The following is a 19,912-nucleotide window of genomic DNA, read 5'->3' on the forward strand; positions in this document are numbered from 1 at the left end:
TGTAACAGATTGACCCTAGCCCCCCGACACATAAACTACTGCAGCATAAATACTGGAGGCTGAGACAGGAGGGATCAGAAGACACTGTGGCCCCATCCGATGATAGCCCCGGACAGGGCCAAACAGGCAGGATATAACCCCACCCACTTTGCCAAAGCACAGCCCCCACACCACTAGAGGGATGTCTACAACCACCAACTTACCGTCCGAAGACAAGGCCGAGAATAGCCCACAAAAATCTCCGCCACGGCACAACCCAAGGGGGGGCGCCAACCCAGACAGGAAGACCACGTCAGTGACTCAACCCACTCAAGTGACGCACCCCTCCCATGGACGGCATGGAAGAACACCAGTAAGTCAGTGACTCAGCCCCTGTAATAGGGTTAGAGGCAGAGAATCCCAGTGGAAAGAGGGGAACCGGCAAGGCAGAAACAGCAAGGGCGGTTCGTTGCTCCAGCCTTTCCGTTCACCTTCACACTCCTGGGCCAGACTATACTTAATCATAGGACCTACTGAAGAGATAAGTCTTCAGTAAAGACTTAAAGGTTGAGACTGAGTCTGCGTCTCTCACATGGGTAGGCAGACCATTCCATAAAAATTGAGCTCTATAGGAGAAAGCCCTACCTCCAGCCGTTTGCTTAGAAATTCTAGGGACAATTAGGAGGCCTGCGTCTTGTGACCGTAGCGTACGAGTAGGTATGTACGGCAGGACCAAATCGGAAAGATAGGTAGGAGCAAGCCCATGTAATGCTTTGTAGGTTAGCAGTAAAACCTTGAAATCAGCCCTTGCCTTAACAGGAAGCCAGTGTAGGGAGGCTAGCACTGGAGTAATATGATCATTTTTTGGTTCTAGTCAGGATTCTAGCAGCCGTATTTAGCACTAACTGAAGTTTGTTTAGTGCTTTATCCGGGTAACCGGAAAGTAGAGCATTGCAGTAGTCCAGCCTAGAAGTAACAAAAGCATGGATACATTTTTCTGCGTCATTTTTGGACAGAAAGTTTCTGATTTTTGCAATGTTACGTAGATGGAAAAAAGCTGTCCTTGAAACAGTCTTGATATGTTCTTCAAAAGAGAGATCAGGGTCCAGAGTAACGCCGAGGTCCTTCACAGTTTTATTTGAGACGACTGTACAACCATCCAGATTAATTGTCAGATTCAACAGAAGATCTCTTTGTTTCTTGGGACCTAGAACAAGCATCTCTGTTTTGTCCGAGTTTAAAAGTAGAAAGTTTGCAGCCATCCACTTCCTTATGTCTGAAACACGGGCTTCTAGCGAGGGCAATTTTGGGGCTTCACCATGTTTCATTGAAATGTACAGCTGTGTGTCGTCCGCATAGCAGTGAAATTTAACATTATGTTTTCGAATGACATCCCCAAGAGGTAAAATATATAGTGAAAACAATAGTGGTCCTAAAACGGAACCTTGAGGAACACCGAAATTTACAATTGATTTGTCAGAGGACAAACCATTCACAGAGACAAACTGATATCTTTCCGACAGATAAGATCTAAACCAGGCCAGAACTTGTCCATGTAGACCAATTTGGGTTTCCAATCTCTCCAAAAGAATGTGGTGATCGATGGTATCAAAAGCGGCACTAAGATCTAGGAGCACGAGGACAGATGCAGAGCCTCGGTCTGACGTCATTAAAAGGTCATTTACCACCTTCACAAGTGCAGTCTCAGTGCTATGATGGGGTCTAAAACCAGACTGAAGCGTTTCGTATACATTGTTTGTCTTCAGGAAGGCAGTGAGTTGCTGTGCAACAGCTTTTTCAAAAATTTTGAGAGGAATGGAAGATTCGATATAGGCCGATAGTTTTTTATAATTTCTGGGTCAAGATTCGGCTTTTTCAAGAGAGGCTTTATTACTGCCACTTTTAGTGAGCTTGGTACACATCCGGTGGATAGAGAGCCGTTTATTATGTTCAACATAGGAGGGCCAAGCACAGGAAGCAGCTCTTTCAGTAGTTTAGTTGGAATAGGGTCCAGTATGCAGCTTGAGGGTTTGGAGGCCATGATTATTTTCATCATTGTGTCAAGAGATATAGTACTAAAACACTTTAGTATCTCCCTTGATCCTAGGTCCTGGCAGAGTTGTGCAGACTCAGGACAATGAAGCTTTGGAGGAATACCCAGATTTAAAGAGGAGTCCGTAATTTGCTTTCTAATGATCATGATCTTTTCCTCAAAGAAGTTCATAAATGTATTACTGCTGAAGTGAAAGCCATCCTCCATTTGCGAATGCTGCTTTTTAGTTAGCTTTGCGACAGTATCAAAAAGAAATTTCGGATTGTTCTTATTTTCCTCAATTAAGTTGGAAAAATAGGATGATCGAGCAGCAGTGAGGGCTCTTCGATACTGCACGGTACTGTCTTTCCAAGCTAGTCGGAAGACTTCCAGTTTGGTGTGGCGCCATTTCCGTTCCAATTTTCTGGAAGCTTGCTTCAGAGCTCGTGTATTTTCTGTATACCAGGGAGCTAGTTTCTTATGACAGATGTTTTTAATTTTTAGGGGTGCAACTGCATCTAGGGTATTGCGCAAGGTTAAATTGAGTTCCTCGGTTAGGTGGTTAACTGATTTTTGTCCTCTGACGTCCTTGGGTAGGCAGAGGGAGTCTGGAAGGGCATCAAGGAATCTTTGGGTTGTCTGAGAATTTATAGCACGACTTTTAATGCTCCTTGGTTGGGGTCTGAGCAGATTATTTGTTGCAATTGTAAACGCAATAAAATGGTGGTCCGATAATCCAGGATTATGAGGAAAAACATTAAGATCCACAACATTTATTCCATGGGACAAAACTAGGTCCAGAGTATGACTGTGGCAGTGAGTAGGTCCAGAGACATGTTGGACAAAACCCACTGAGTCGATGATGGCTCCGAAAGCCTTTTGGAGTGGGTCTGTGGACTTTTCCATGTGAATGTTAAAGTCACCAAAAATTTGAATATTATCTGCTATGACTACAAGATCCGATAGGAATTCAGGGAACTCAGTGAGGAACACTGCATATGGCCCAGGAGGCCTGTAAACAGTAGCTATAAAAAGTGATTGAGTAGGCTGCATAGATTTCATGACTAGAAGCTCAAAAGACGAAAACGTCATTGTTTTTTTTTTGTAAATTGAAATTTGCTATCGTAGATGTTAGCAACACCTCCGCCTTTGCCGGATGCACGGGGGGTATGGTCACTAGTGTAACCAGGGGGTGAGGCCTCATTTAACACAGTAAATTCATCAGGCTTAAGCCATGTTTCAGTCAGGCCAATCACATCAAGATTATGATCAGTGATTAGTTCATTGACTATAACTGCCTTGGAAGTGAGGGATCTAACATTAAGTAACCCAATTTTGAGATGTGAAGTATCACAATCTCTTTCAATAATGGCAGGATCAGTATGGCGGATGTGTTGTTCCCTACCCTTACCACCTGGGGGCGGCCTGTCAGGAAGTCCAGGATCCAGTTGCAGAGGGAGGTGTTTAGTCCCAGGGTCCTTAGCTTAGTGATGAGCTTTGAGGGCACTATGGTGTTGAATGCTGAGCTGTAGTCAGTGAATAGCATTCTCACATAGGTGTTCCTTTTGTCCAGGTGGGAAAGGGCAGTGTGGAGTGCAATAGAGATTGCATCATCTGTTGCAAATTGGAGTGGGTCTAGGGTTTCTGGGATAATGGTGTTGATGTGAGCCATTGCCAGCCTTTCAAAGCACTTCATGGATACAGACATGCTACGGGTCGGTAGTCATTTAGGAAATGTACCTTAGTGTTTTTGGGCTAAGGGACTATGATGGTCTGCTTGAAACATGTTTGTATTACACACTCAGTCACGGACAGGTTGAAAATGTCAGTGAAGACACTTGCCAGTTGGTCATGGCATGTTCGGAGTACGCGTCCTACGTAATTCGTTTGACCCAGCGGCCTTGTGAATGTTGACCTGTTGATTTAAAGGTCTTTCTCATATCGGCTGTGGAATACCTGATCACGCAGTCGTCCGGAACAGCTGGTTCTCTCATGCATGTTTTAGTGTTACTTACTTCGAAACGTGCATAGAAGTAATTTAGCTAGTCTGGTTGGTTTGTGTCACTAGGCAGCTCGTGACTGTGTTTCCCTTTGTAGTCTGTAATAGTTTGCAAGCCCTGCTTCATCCGATGCGCGTCGGAGCCGGTGTAATACGATTCAGTCTTAGTCCAGTATTGATGCTTTGCCTGTTTGATGGTTCGTCGTAGGGCATAGCAGGATTTCTTATAAGCTTCCGGGTTAGAGCCCCGCTCCTTGAAAGTGGAAGCTCTACCCTTAAGCTCAGTGCGGATGTTGCTTGTAATCCATGGCTTCTGGTTGGGGTATGTACGTACGGTTACTGTGGGGACGACGTCATCGATGCACTTATCGATGAAGCCAGTGACTGATGTGGTGTACTCAATGCCATCGGAAGAACCCCGGAACATATTCCGGTCTGTGCTAGCAAAACAGTCCTGTAGCTTAGCATGAGTTCATCCAGGAGTAAACAGTCTCTTTAAAGAAATTCTCAGGTTATTTTGTCTACTTTTTAGCCAGAAGTTCTGAAAGTAGTGCTCACAAGCCAAAAGTGGGCCCCAAAAATAGCGTACTATGTCACGTGCACCATGTCATTACTCTCTCTCTCGCGCTGTGTGTGTACGTCTTGCTAGCTGTCACTCAAATGATGAGGCTGAAGTTCATTGGCTAGAGGTCGAATTGCTAGGGGGCTTAGCCCACGTGGGGGAAAATGGCGCAGCACATCTTCCAGAAAAACTTTCAAACTAGGAATTTCATGGCTAATTGAGGTAAGACAGTAATTCTGCTCATAGATTATGAACGTATGAACTACACATTGTTACATCCAGCCCAAAGTGGGAGGTTTTAAAAAATACTTAGTAGTTGCCAAAGTTCCGGAGCATGTCTTTAATAGATGTTAACAGTCTCTTTTAATACCGGTGATGTTTGCCTGTGGCAGGAGTTTATCCAGAAGTGTTTAGAGCAGGACCCTAGTAAGCGCCCCACGGCCAAAGAGCTGCTGTTCCACCAGGCCCTGTTTGACGTAACCTTACTGAAGTTGCTGTCAGCGCACAGCATCATAAGCCACCAGCGTGAGTAACAAGACCCACACAAATTGACACTGACACAAAAAAATGAATGTGTGTGTGTGTGCTCTCATTGGGCTATCCCTGGGAAGGTCTCAATTACATACTCCTCGTGTCTTCTCGTCTCCTTCTCAAAATCCCTCCCCTCTAACCTTCTCCTCCAATGGGTTTTGAGAAGGAGAGAGGATGCGAGGGGTATGGAATTGAGATTCTCCCCGTCTGTCATGTAGACATGATTCCAGAAAATGCTCTCGAGGAGATGACGAAGAACATGGACCCAAACCTGGTGATTGTGGAGTTCAAGGACGGCGTTCAGATGAAGTGAGTCATAGATCTACCTCTCTATTTGATCTCTTGGAATCAAAAAAGGGTTGAAATTATCCTGTTAAAATCCTCTGATGTTAGCACATAACTGATGTTAGCACACTAGCACATAACTGAGAATGGAAGCAACTCATGCTCCCCAACTGCTGTTTAGTCTTTTGTTTAGACACTTGATGTTGAAGTGTTTTGACATTGTGTGAACAATCTGTTGATGTCCACAGGCTTTCCCAGTTCCCTGCTCTTGAGCTGGACAAGTTCCTGGAAGATGTGAGGTAAGGGAATGTGGATGTGTGTAAGTGTGCCCACCAGCGTTTCCGTTAGCCCACGTGTCAATCTCATTCCACGGAGAGCCGAGTGTCTGCAGGTTTTTGCTCCTCCCTTGGACTTGATTGATTAAGTAAAGTCACTGATTAGTAAGGAACTCCCATCAACTGGTTGTCTAGGTCTTAATTCAACGTTTCCCATATTCGGTCCTCGGTACCCCAAGGGGTGCACGTTTACGTTTTTCCCCCTAACACTACACAGCTGATTCAAATTATCAAAGCTTGGTGATTAGTTAATTATTTGAATCAGCTGTATATTACAAGGGCAAAAACCAAAATGTGCGCCCCTTCGGGTCCTGAGGACCGAGTTTGGAAAGCCGGTCTTAATTGAAAGGAAAAACTATAAACCAGCAGACACTAGGACCTCCGTGGAATGAGTTTGACAGCCAGCTTTTTTCAATTTAACCTCCCTAGTCAACAGCCAGTGGAATCGCGTGACGCGAAATACAAATACCTCATAAATGCTATAACTTCAATTTCTCAAACATATGACTATTTTACACCATTTTATAGATACACTTCTCCTGAATCGAACCACGTTGTCCGATTTCAAAAAGGCTTTACAGCGAAAGCAAAACATTCGATTATGTTAGGAGAGTCCATCGACAAAAACAACCACACAGCCATTTTCCTAGCAACTAGCATGCATCACAAATACCCAAAACACAGCTAAATGCAGCACTAACCTTTGACGATCTTCATCAGATGACACTCCTAGGACATCATGTTACACAATACATGCATTTTTTGTTCGATAAAGTTCATATTTATATATAAAAACAGCATTTTACATCGGCGTGTGACGTTCAGAAAATATTTTCCCTCAAATACTGCCGGTGAATCAGCGCCACAATTTACAAAAATACTTGTCATAAACATTGATACAAAATTAAACTGTCATTCAAAGAATTATAGATGAACATCTCCTTTATGCAAACGCTATGAAAGATTTCAAAAAAGCTTCACGAGGAAAGCACTCTTTGCAATAATCTGAGTACTGAGCTCAGAAAAATACACTAGGCTATACAGATAGCCGCCATCTTGGGGACATCTAAAATCATACATTGCATTAGAAATATTCCCTTAGCTTTGATCATCTTCATCAGAAGGCACTTCCAGGAATCCCAGGTCCACAACAAATGTTGTTTTGTTCGATAAAGTCCATAATTTATGTCCAAATAACTCCTTGTTGTTCGTGCGTCCAGTAAGCTACTCCAAGTGTAGGAAGCGCACGGACGATGTTGCGACGAAAAGTTAAAAAAAGTTGTATTTACGTTCGTTCAAACATGTCAAACGTTGTAAAACATCAATATTTAGGGCCTTCAGAACGTGAGGATTCAATAATATTTCAACCGGACGGTTCCTGTGTCTTGATAAAGGTTTTGGAACGGGAGGATCCTCCCTCGTGAACGCGCCCCAAAAAGTGATGTCACCTCCTGCCTCAACAACTTCCCCTCCTTGTCATTCAGGCTCTGTTCATCGTAGAAGCTTCAAACAACTTTGTAAAGACTGTCAACATCTAGTGGAAGCCGTAGGAAGTGCACAATTATTACTACGTCACTGTGTATTCAATAGGAAACGACTTGAAGAGAGCCCATGCATCCAGATTTCCACTTCCTGGTAGGGTTTCTCTCAGGTTTTTGCTTGCCATATGAGTTCTGTTATACTCACAGACACCATTCAAACGGTTTTAGAAACTTCCGAGTGTTTTCTATCCAAATCTACTAATAATATGCATATCCTAGCTTCTGAGTTTGAGTTGGAGGCAGTTTAATATGGGCACATATTTTTTCTGAAATTGTCAATACTGCCCCCTAGCCCCAACAGGTTTTAAACAGCTATAAAATTGGCGCCGGTCAATTGTCCAGTAGAAGAAAAATCCCATTGTGGAATAATGCATTTTAGCCTATTAATTGATTGAAATACCAGTGGATGTAGCACGAACGCTGCTCATACAGCTTTAACATCTGTTTGTTGATGCTGTAGTGAAACATGCTTTAATAAGCCCAATCATTCCACAACAATTCTAAAGGCAATCGTGTATTAAAAAAACTAACAATGGCCACGATTTTAAAGAGTTATTTTTATTAACTGATAATTGAAGCGTGCTTCCCATTCGCCATTTAAATGCATACTAGGCAGGCTTCAGCGTGTCACATACCACTTTGCAATGAATTGGAGGCAATATGCATTTTGAAAATAAAAAAATATATATCTCTTTCTCTAAATATAAATAATTGTTTGAAACCTTAACATTTGACTACATATTGAGGCATGTCTTACTTGCTTCAAAGTAGTATAGCCAATATCCAACCAAACGTGCAGGCAATTATTTTAGAAAGACTTCCATATGCTATTGAAACCAGTAGCCTTTTTCTCTCATGTTCTATTGGTTTTCAAATCCACTTTCATTGTCCAGTAGTCAAAGGCACAATAGTCATATTAGCAACCCATGCTAGTCTTTAGATTTTCCCTCTTTCAAAATTTCTCTCACATGAAACTGCTCACAATGGTTTTTCCCCGCTATTTGCCTTATGGAACAAATATTTGCACGCAGCCTACTGCCTTGTGTGCATTGCTGCGCTTATATGAAGAAATAATAGTTTATCAACATTTTATAAATTAGCTTTTTGCGCGTATGGAACATTTCTAGGATATTATTTCTGTTCATGAAACATGGGACAAACACTTTACATGTTTTTGTTTATTTTTGTTCATTTCTGTTTGTTACTCTTGGCTGAGAAAGTAAATGTGGGCAGTAATTCTAACATAGGCACCGAGTGGGTTTTTCCAGTTTGGGGAAGCTAATCTTCACCCTAAAAATGCACCTTTATAATAAAGCATTCCATGCATCCTTGCATTTGCAGACTTACGTAAGAGAGTCTTCTGTTTCTAATATGATGATTAGATTGGATAGTCATAATTTGGGCTAATAATATAACTCAATCACTGTTTGCAAAAAATACTGTTCAGTGCAGCACGTAGTTGCTTACACCGTACTCAAACTGGTTGTGCGCGTGTGCGTGCGCCATCATGCACAAATTGATTTTGTCCCCCCACACCAAACGCGATAACGACACACAGGTTGAAATATAAAAACAAACTCTGAACCAATTATATTCATTTTGGGACAGGTCGAAAAGCATTAAACATTTATGGAAATTTAGCTAGCTAGCTTGTAGTTGCTAGCTAATTTGTCCTATTTAGCTAGCTTGCTGTTGATAGCTAATTTGTCCTGGGATATAAACGTTGAGTTATTTTACCTGAAATGCACAAGGTCCTCTACTCCGACAATTAATCCACACACAAAACGGTCAACCAAATCGTTTCTAGTCATCAAATGTTTTTCTTCTTTGAGTTTATATGGTGATTGTCATCTAAACTTTCATAGTGTTACCACGATGACCAACAACACAGTTCGTATTTCAATCACCCACATAGGTATAACCAATGAGGAGATGGCACGTGGGTACCTGCTTCTATAAACCAATGAGGAGATGGGAGAGGTAGGACTTGCAGCGCGATCTGTGTCACAAATAGAGCTGACCTCTGTTTTAGCCCTTGGTAACGTTGACGCAATAATTGATCAACATGTATGTTTAAATTTAATTGAATACTATAGATACTATCTTTTTAATACGGCAAAAATTACAGGGTAGTTTGCTTATTCTGCCGACACTGACATACAGATCAATAAAAATGAAAACGTCTGATCCATATATTAGGCCTACAAAAAGGGGAGACGTAAATACAATATGACGTCCATCTAACCTGGAGGAGGAAATTATTGTCCAAAAACAAACAAAAATGGCACTGACCCAGTGATAAAGACAGTGAATATGCACACTCACCGGGGGATAAGGCCAACGTTCTCCGCTGGTGCCAATAAGAGAGGTTACTTTTCGCTCTTAAGTTGAGAATTTGCATAACTAAAAGACAGATTGGAGTCTTTTCATTGTCTTCTCTTTACAGAAATAGCCATTTGCTTCCCCAAATTGTTTTTGTGCAATTTGTATTTTTAAATATTGCCTTATTCATAGCTGGGTCTCTGCTTTTTACTAGCAGTAGCAACTCAACAATCATCTATTTGGAATTTGCCATGTGCTCTGCCAAAATTGCGGCCCATTCTGACTATAGGCTATGCTATTTTTAAAACAATCCACAGCTTTATAATTTTTAGAAGCTAATGATCCTCTGTGGCCAAATCATGCTTTCTGTTTTATTATAATTGTATTTCTGTCTAGACAGTACTAAGTGAATTAGGCTATTTAATATAATTTAGGGAAAGTTTTCCCTAACCTTATGGAGGTGGCGCCTATGTATTCTATTCAAATTGCTCATTGGAATTTGGTAAGAATGATGCACACCATTGCATCTGAGTTGCATGTTCAATTAAGATGAATGACAAACTAAATGTGCTTTCTCTCTTTCTGAGAACTGTGTGTGGACGCCCTAATCAGGTTACGCAACCGGTGCATAAGTCTTAAGTCCTGTAAATTTAAAATGCTGCTGGTCAAATGTCCGGTGTCACATTTTCCTAAAGGAAACCCTGGTGCTCACGTAAGCAGTCAGTGCTCATTTGTGTGGGTGTATCTGTAGAGGTGTGTGTGTGTGTGTGAGAGAGAGAAGTCTAACTCAGCCCCCTTCTCTGATGTGTCAGGAATGGGATCTACCCTCTGACAGCATTTGGGGTGCCTGGCCCCAAGCAGCCCGAGCAGGAAGCAGTGAAGTCCCCATTGTACCCCCCCTCAGTCAAAACCCCCACCCCTGAGCCTGTAGAGCTGGAGATCAGGAAGGTAAGACCTAAAGGAGGAGGGCAGGAGATGGGTGGTAGGCGTAAAGGGATGGATTTTAAGGCACACTGGACAAGGAAAAAGAGGGAATAGATGGAGGAATTGAGGACAGGACTTGACATAAAAAAAAATTGCCACTTATAGGACTATTTCATTATTATTATTTTTTATACATGTCCGAAAGCTCAAGTCACTTGTCCCCCCCCCCAAAAAAAATGGTCTGCAACACCATAGGCCTAAAAGGTGACTGAAAATTATGTTGTACGATACAAGGAACCACTACTGATCTTTGATCCCATGTACAGTCTCCTGCCGTTGTGCCCTTGAGCAAGGCACTTAACCCCCCCCCCACAAAGTAAAATGGTTGCACTGGTAGGCTACCTACTATATAAAACGCATGTGGTCAACACTCCATCTGGTGAGCTACTGCACACCCAATAGCTCCCCTCGAGGATGTAAAATATTGCAAGATTACAATGACCAGCCAAATACTCTGTCTTTACAAAATATATCCCTCATTCAATGTCTCAAGGATCAAAGAGCTAAGGTAGTATACTTCAAAGCAAGTCCCCCCTCTCAATGATGTGTAGCCTAATTAACATATGAAAGTTTAAAATGTTATATACTCCTCCATAAATTAGCCCAATAACATTGATACATGGTCCATATTATCAGGCAGGTGTGCTATTTTAGCAATCAGTATTATCGCCTGATGCAGCATAACGGCTACATGGCTGAAGCATGGGGTTGCGCATCTCTATTGTTTACCCCAATGGGCTAATCATTAGCTAGATCAGACTCTAAATATGAGCTTGTTTAATATTCTAAAAACTCCCACTGGCACTAATAAAATCATGTGGTTGTGTGTATTTATAAATAGTGTAATTTTGTACTTTTTTTAGTGATTATAGGTCTACTGTTTATCCACTGGAATGAATGACAAGTCTCACAAAGTCACAGCGGTTGGAACCAAAAATCACAAATTTGGACTCATCAGACCAAAGGACAGAGTTTTCTTGGCCCAAGCAAGTCTCTTATTATTATTGGTGTCCTTTAGTAGTGGTTTCTTTGCAGAAATTCACAGTCTCCTCTGAACCGTTGATGTCTGTTACTTGAACTCTGTGAAGCATTTATTTAGGCTACAATCTAGGTGCAGTTAACTCTAATGAACGCATCCTCTGCAGCAGAGGTAACTCGGTCTTCCTTTCCTGTGGCGGTCCTCATGAGAGCCAGTTTCATCATAGCACTTGATTGTTTTTGCGACTGCACTTGAAGAAAGTTTCAAAGTTCTTGAAATTATGCAGATTAACTGACCTTCATGTCCTAAAGTAATGATGGACTGTCATTTTTCTTTGCTTATTTGAGCTGTTCTTGCCATATGGACTTGGTATTTTACCAAATAGGGCCATCTTCTGAATACCATCCCTACCTTGTCACAACACAACTGATTGGCTCAAATGCATTAAGAAGGAAAGAAATTCCACAAATTAACTTTTAACAAGGCATACCTGTTAATTGAGGACCCCTTCGAGATAAAATCCTGTTAACGGGATTGGTTGGACAACAACCAGTGAGATAGCACGGCGCAAAATAAAAAAAATAATAATCTCAAAATTAAAATTCAAGTATTATACGGCATTTTAAAGATACTCTACTCGTTAATCCAATCACATTGTCCGATTTCAAAAAGGCTTTACGGTGAAAGCAAAACATTAGATTATTTTAGGATAGCACATTAGCAAAAAAAAGCAATTTTCCAAGCACGGATAGCCGTCACAAAACCAGATATACAGCTAAAATGAAGCACTAACCTTTGACAATCTTCATTAGATGACACTCCTAGGACATCATATTAGACAATACATGCATTTTTTGTTTGATCAAATTCATATTTATATCCAAAAACCCAATTTTTACATTGGCGCGTGACTTTCAGAAAATGTTTTCTCTCCATAACTACCGGTGAATAGGCACATTCATTTACAGAATAACTCATAAACATTGACAAAATTTATAACAATTATTTAAAGAATTAGAGATAATCTACTCCTTTATGCAACCACTTTGTCAGATTTCAAAATAACTTTACGGAAAAAGCACATTGTTCAATATTCTGAGTACAGAACTTAGCCTTCAATGCTAAGCTATACAGTTAGCCTACAACCACGGCGTCGACAAATCTCTAAAAATATGTTCGAAATATTTTCTTACCTTTGCTGATCTTCGGCGGAATGCACTCGGAAGGGCACCCACTTCCACAAGAAATGTTCATTTGTTCTGCAAAGTCCATCATTTATGTCCAAATACGTCCGTTTTGTTAACCCATCCAGAACACTTTACAATGCCATGTGGCGTGGATGCAAATCCATAGACGAAATGTTCAAATAATCCATTACCGTTTGTAGAAACACGTCAAACGATGTTTACAATCAATCCTTTAGGGTATTTTTTTACGTAAAATTGCAATAATTTTACAACCGGGCAATAGGTATTCATCCCAGAAGAAAAATAAAAAAACAACGAAGTCACGTGCGTGTGCGTCACGAGACACCTGTCCTCAGACTGGGTACTGATTAACTGAGCCACAATTTTCTGCCCGGTAACAGGTGACGGATGAAACCAGTTCCTAAAGATTGTTGACAGCCAATGGAAGAGTTAGGATTTACGTTGCACCTCCTATGTCACTGTAGTTTTTCAAGGGATTCAAAAGAAAAACTACATTTCTAATTTCTCCCACTTCCTGATTCAATTTTTCTTATGTTTTTGCCTGCCATATGAGTTCTGTTATACTCACAGACACCTCAGAGTGTTTTCTATCCAAATAATATGTATATTCTATTTTCTGGGCCAGAGTAGTAACCTGTTTAAATTGGGTACGTTTTTCATCCGGCCGTGAAAATACTGCCCCCTAGCCCCAAGAGGATTTATTAATTGAAATGCATTCCATTCTCTCAACCACCTCATGAAGCTGGTTGAGAGAATTCCAGGAGTGCAAAGCTGTCATCAAGACAAAGGGTGGCTACTTTGAATAATCTCAAATATAAAATATATTTTGATTTGTTTAACACTTTTGGTTACTACATGATTCCATATGTTATTTAATGGTTTTATGTCTTCACTATTATTCTACAATGTAGAAAATAGTAAACATGAAGAAGAACCCTGGAAAGAGTGGGTGTCAACTTTTGACTGGTACTCTATGTAAATGTGATATTACAGTTTTTATAAATTAGCAAACATTTCTAAACCTGTTTTTGCTTCATCATTATGGGGTATTGTGTGTAGATTGAAGGGGGAAACTATTTAATACATTTTAGAATAAGTCTGTAACGTAACAAAATGTGGAAAATGTCAAAGAGTCTGAATACTTGACGAAGGCACTGTTCTTTCCACACAAATCAGCTGTATGAGTTGCAACCTCTTGCCACCCGACAGTTGATATTATCCTCAAAGTAGGGTGTGTGTGTGTGTGTGTGTGTGTGTGTGTGTGTGTTATGAATAAAGTAGCTTACATAGCTCAATAACAGCTTTGGGAATTAATCTGTTTTTTAAACAATTATATAGACTACATAATAACATATTTCTTTCACTGACCAAAGCAGTGCCTGTCAATACAATACACATTTGTACTCCGATGCGCTGTGCAGCGATTGTGCACAACACATCGCATGTAGGAGACACTGATGCTTTGATACAACTTTGATCGGAGTAATTGTTTGAAATGGTTTTATCTATATTCTACTTGTCCTAAATAGTGTGTTTATTTTATTTATTTATTTTTACATGCGCTGGACAAGCGGACAAGGATTAATGTCAAGCCCTAGATGAGTTAAAGTATTATTGGTACCCACATAGCAGTCAATACAGGCTGAAATCCATAGTCATTACATGGGTATTTAATGAGAGAGAGAGATTTACAATATTCTATTTTTTATTGTAAGAGGTACAGTAAATAAAACTTGGTACATTTTAAATAAATGGATCAATGGGTGAGGTGATAAAGAGCTAAATAAATATTTGTGTCCAAATACTGAGTATACCAAACATTAAGAACATGGTTCTAATATTGAGTTGCACCCCCACCACCACCTTTTTGGTCCTCAAAACAGCCTCAATTCGTCGTCGGGGCATGGTCTCTACAAGGTGTCGAAAGCGTTCCACAGGGATGCTGGCCCATGTTGACTCCTAATGCTGGGTATCCTTTGGGTGGTGGACCATTTTTGATACACACAGGAAATTGTTGAGTGTGAAAAACCCATCGGCGTTGCAGTCCTTGACACAAACAGCTGCTACAATACTGTGTTAAAAGGCCCTTAAATATTTCCTTGCCCATTCAACCTCTGAATGGCACACATTACACAATCCATGTCTCAGTTGTCTCAAGGCGTAAAGGGATAGTGACCCCTGGATTCTCCTGGTCAGTCTATGCCATGGAAAGAGCATGGAAATGTTTTGTGTACTCCGTGTATGTTGTCTACTGTTTTGAGTTTGCTAGCTTTGGACAATAAATCTCTCATTTCTGCTCAGGTCCTACAGATGCAGTGCAACATTGAGCCTGTTGACGAGGGGGCCAAACATCACGTAAGTCTCATGTTAAATTTGTTGCTGTCTGGGCAAGGACCTTATAGCCCACCATAAAATCGGATTGTTTTACACTGATTGTTTGGAAAACGTGACACTGCTCTCAATGGCCCTTATTCACAAAGCGTCTCAGAGTAGAAGGGTAATCTTATTCATTATAAGGCTAAACTGATTCTAGATCAGCCCTCCTCTTGAGATGCTTTGTGAATCCGACCAGGGGTAAGACATGAGGCCTGTCTTTGTTTGGTTAAGAGCGCTATTTTCTGACAAACATCCCAAACCTGTTTTAAAAATTCTGATTTTTCTCTTTCGTTTCTTTTTCCAGCTTACACTATTGCTGAAATTTGAGGACAAGTTGAATAGGCACTTAAGTTGTGATTTATTAGCAAGTAAGTATCCACACACTAAAGTTGATTTGGTGGTATACAGAGCTATATTTTGCATGCTGTGTTTATATAAATGTAGAGAGGGCTGTTGTATTTTTTTATTTTATTGAATGGGTAGAAGGAGAATGACAGTGGGGAAAGATGGAGGTTGTGTAGAAAGTAAGCTGGATTCAAACTTTTGCCGACACTAGATGTGTGTGCCGGAGGCTGTGGCATTACCACTAGACCAGCCAGGTCACAGGGATGTTCTACTTTCTGAATGCTTTTTGACTGACCTGTGTGTTTTGTGTACAGATGAGAATGTGCAGGAGCTGGCTGTGGAGCTTGTTCAGCTGGGATTCATCAGCGAGGTAAGACAAGGGGTCACGACCTCATAGCACACCTGCAGCCCCAGGCTCAAAACACTCCAGCACCAGCAGGCTGAAGAGGGCAAAGCTACCATAAGTTTGACCAGTTCACATGCACAATGACTAGTTGGGATGTGCTATGTAGTGGATAGCAGTACATGAGGCATTCTGACGATTTGCTAATTGCTTTGCCTTTCAAATGGGCTCCTGAATTATTTTTTCTCGTCCAGGGTGACCAGCCACGACTCGCTTCGGTTCTGGAGGAGGCCTTCTCCAAGATCTACAACTGGAATGGCTTCCTGAATCCAGTCACCGTCTCTTCATAACAGAGGAGCCTCACCCTCCCTCTCCCCTCCCCTCCCTCATCCTCTCCGACAGGACTTCACTGTCGCTCACCCCATAGTGTTATGGGAAAGTTTTGCAGGGACAGATAGGGGAAGCCTTTGCCTGCTCCCCCCCCCCCAAAAAAAAAATCTTCCCACAGCCTCTCTTCACACCTTATGGTGGACATAGCTGCCACTAGGTGGTTTTGTCTTTTTGTACTTCTGTTCAATTTTGCTTATGTGTAGACATCTGCTTCTCTGTTTTAAAAGAAGAAAAAACGACTTGGTTGTCACTTAAGTCAGTGTATTACAAGCTGTATTTTGAAAGTTAACGCAAAGTCAGTCGGTATGCCATCAAAAATGTCTTCTGGCTTACTCTGGTGTACATATACTGTACATGGTGCTGTATGTAGGGCGAATGTGGCGTCTTCCTCCGGACATCACTCTTTGATGCGTCAAAAGATGCAGTGACAAGCGTTTTTTTCCCCCCTAGGCTTTCTTTTGTATCATCAGAATATGTAACTGTGGCTGTAGTTAAGACACCTTTACCCAATCCACTTGAGCTCAGATGGTGAGAGGGAGAGACGTTTGCGCTCCGAATGTTGTGACTATAATAAGTTTTATTTATTGGTACGGTCTATCATGAGTGTATATTTCACTTTCAGCACGAAACTGTTTGGTTCTTTTTAGGGAATATTTCGTTTATTAGAATGCTCATGAGCTGTTGCTTTACTCTTAATTAGGGACAGACGTTCCGCTAGCGGAACGCCTCACCAATATCCAATGGTGGAGCGTGGCGCGAAATACAAATACCTCAAAAATGCTATAACTTCAATTTCTCAAACATATGACTATTTTACACCATTTTAAAGACAAGACTCTCGTTAATCTAACCACATTGTCCGATTTCAAATAGGCTTTACAGCGAAAGCAAAACATTAGATTATGTCAGGAGAGTACCCTGCCAAAAATAATCACACAGCCATTTTCAAAGCAAGCATATATGTCACAAAAACCAAAACCACAGCTAAATGCAGCACTAACCTTTAATGATCTTCATCAGATGACACTCCTAGGACATTATGTTATACAATACATGCATGTTTTGTTCAATCAAGTTCATATTTATATCAAAAACCAGCTTTTTACATTAGCATGTGATGTTCAGAACTAGCATACCCACTGCAAACTTCCGGTGAATTTACTGAATTACTCACGATAAACATTCACAAAAAACATAATTTTTTAAACAATTATAGATACAGAACTCCTTTATGCAATCGCGGTGTCAGATTTTAAAATAGCTTTTCGGCAAAAGCACATTTTGCAATATTCTGAGTAGATAGCTCGGCCGTCACAGGCTAGCTAATTTGACACCCACCAAGTTTGGTGCTCACTAAACTCAGAATTACTATTAGAAAAATTGGATTACCTTTGCTGTTCTTCATCAGAATGCACTCCCAGGACTTCTACTTCAACAACAAATGTTTTTTTGGTTCCAAATAATCCATAGTTATATTCAAATAGCTCCGTTTTGTTTGTGCGTTCAGGTCACTATCCGAAGGGTGTATTTCGTGACAAAAAAATTCTAAATATTCCATTACCGTACTTCGAAGCATGTCAAACGCTGTTTAAAATAAATGTTTATGCAATTTTTCTCGTAAAATAGCGATAATATTCCAACCGGGCGACGTTGTATTCATTCAAAGGCTGAAAGAAAAAAATTGAGATTTCTCGTGACCGCGCCTCTCAGTCTCATTGTTCCCAGGCTGACCACTAACAAATTCTCCTGCTGTTCTTCGCCCAGAGACAGCAGACACCCCATTACACTTTCTGGCGCCTTCTGAGAGCCAATGGAAGCCTTAGAAAATGTCACGTTACAGCACAGATGCTGTATTTTCGATAGAGATGCTACAGAAGGACAACAAATTGTCAGATAGGGCACTTCCTGTATGGAATCTTCTCAGGTTTTGGCCTGCCATTTGAGTTCTGTTATACTCACAGACACCATTCAAACAGTTTTAGAAACTAGAGTGTTTTCTATCCAAATCTACTAATTATATGCATATTCTAGTTTCTGGGCAGGAGTAGTAACCAGATTAAATCGGGTACGTTTTTTATCCGGCTGTGAAAATACTGCCCCCTATCCCAAACAGGTTTTAACAGCTAGTCTTCGTGGGGTAAAAAATGTGCAATTTTAGTTGCTTTATCACTTTCAATCATTCTAAGAAAATGAACTTTGTCACTTGATTGTGATCTGTTTCTTACTGTAATGTTTTATTTAGCAAATGTTGGGAAGTAGCGGTACATTTTGACCAATCATGTTTTGTTGCCATTTCACGTACAGTGAAACCGTTTCTGTGTAAGGTCCTCTGTTTTACACTTTAAGACTGAGGTTTTTGTTTGTTAAGCCTATAGTCTCTCTACATTCCTTAACACATTTTATTGACTCATAACGTGAAGTGAAAACATGCATGCACTCTGTATACCTTAAACTAAACTGGCTGCAAAAGTTGAAAATTATATCACTCGCTAATTGACGATAGTGCATTCCTATCACATAACCCATCATACAGAAACTAAAACGACAGGTGGCGGAAGGCTAGTATGTTATCTTATTGTCATAACATATATCAGCGTTGGATTTACGGGACTTAGTCTCATTGATCCTCTGCTCTGCTGAAAGCACACATTCTGCTTGAAATCATAGGTGCCACAGAACAGGCTTAGAATACACCGAACGCGACCACTTTTTCTAGTATCTGTCCAGAAAGCCAACTTGCTGCTAGTTTACACTACTGTACTTTTTGTTGTTGTTTTAACTAAACTTTTAAATACTGTAGCTACCACAGCTTCTGTATGGTTTAGACCAGCAACGGACCGATTTGTGTGTGTTAGGGGAGGGGTGTGGTTCTGGTAAGCGGTCGTAGACTGTTCCAGTAAGTGGTGGGTTGTAGGAATCAGTCTATCTGTATTCCTTTACAGGAGTAAGGTTCTCTGATACGTGGGTTGGTATCCATCTTATATAGTGTATGTCATGCTGGACATAATGCTGTATCCACTTCTGCAAAACCTTTCTTGTTTTTTTAATTCCCCTTCCTGAAATAAATACGACACCCAGCACTTCAATATTTCTGCTTTTTTGTTTCCCGTTTGGTTTCTGTAGACTTAGATTCTGTGTATTTCTGTAGTGTATGACTTGCGAACAGGCTTAGGGTCAATTCCAAATAAATCCAGTCAGTTCAGGAAGTAAACTGAAATTCCAAATTGTTCTCATAAAATTCGGTATTGAAATTGTAGGAGTACATCCTGAATTTAAATGGAATTGACCCCAACACTGCTCTCACAACTTTCCTATTAAATTACATGAAACTAAACTGGTGATCATGATGGAATGCATCTTATAACTGTTTCAGTCTCAATAGGCCTTCATTCAGGTTTTTCTGCAAAGCTCAATTCATTCATGAGAACAACTTAAGTAAAAGCAAGTTCAGTGGTAACATTTTTTTTATTAGCCGTTTCATCAGAATTGTAAAACTAGTATTTATGTAATGTACAGCACAATCTTTAGTCACAAATGACATTGTGCCCAAATAAATAGTACTGTACTTTGACTTCCCAAAATAAAGCAGTCAACTTTCATGTAAAAAGTACATCAAGCCTAAAAAATATTGTTTTGATAGAAAACACCATGTAAACACTAAATCGAACAAAAAGAGACCAAAAAACGGTAACATCTACTTC

The 19,912-nt window shown here is 40.6% G+C and overlaps 1 protein-coding gene across 1 annotated transcript in view; it reads left to right on the forward strand.

Annotated features, from left to right (window-relative positions):
• Positions 1-16,318, forward strand: part of LOC115195799 (nuclear receptor-binding protein-like) — a 38,032-nt gene extending 21,714 nt beyond the window's left edge. The window contains exons 10-17 of the mRNA XM_029756058.1: positions 4,965-5,097; positions 5,322-5,412; positions 5,637-5,687; positions 10,399-10,534; positions 15,059-15,112; positions 15,438-15,501; positions 15,793-15,848; positions 16,076-16,318. Of these exons, the coding sequence (XP_029611918.1) occupies positions 4,965-5,097; positions 5,322-5,412; positions 5,637-5,687; positions 10,399-10,534; positions 15,059-15,112; positions 15,438-15,501; positions 15,793-15,848; positions 16,076-16,171 (681 nt within the window). The 3' untranslated portion in view covers positions 16,172-16,318. The remainder of the gene's footprint in view (positions 1-4,964; positions 5,098-5,321; positions 5,413-5,636; positions 5,688-10,398; positions 10,535-15,058; positions 15,113-15,437; positions 15,502-15,792; positions 15,849-16,075) is intronic.
• Positions 16,319-19,912: the final 3,594 nt, after the last annotated feature.

This window comes from Salmo trutta, chromosome 1, assembly GCF_901001165.1.
Source record: "Salmo trutta chromosome 1, fSalTru1.1, whole genome shotgun sequence".
Classification (NCBI taxonomy): domain Eukaryota; kingdom Metazoa; phylum Chordata; class Actinopteri; order Salmoniformes; family Salmonidae; genus Salmo; species Salmo trutta.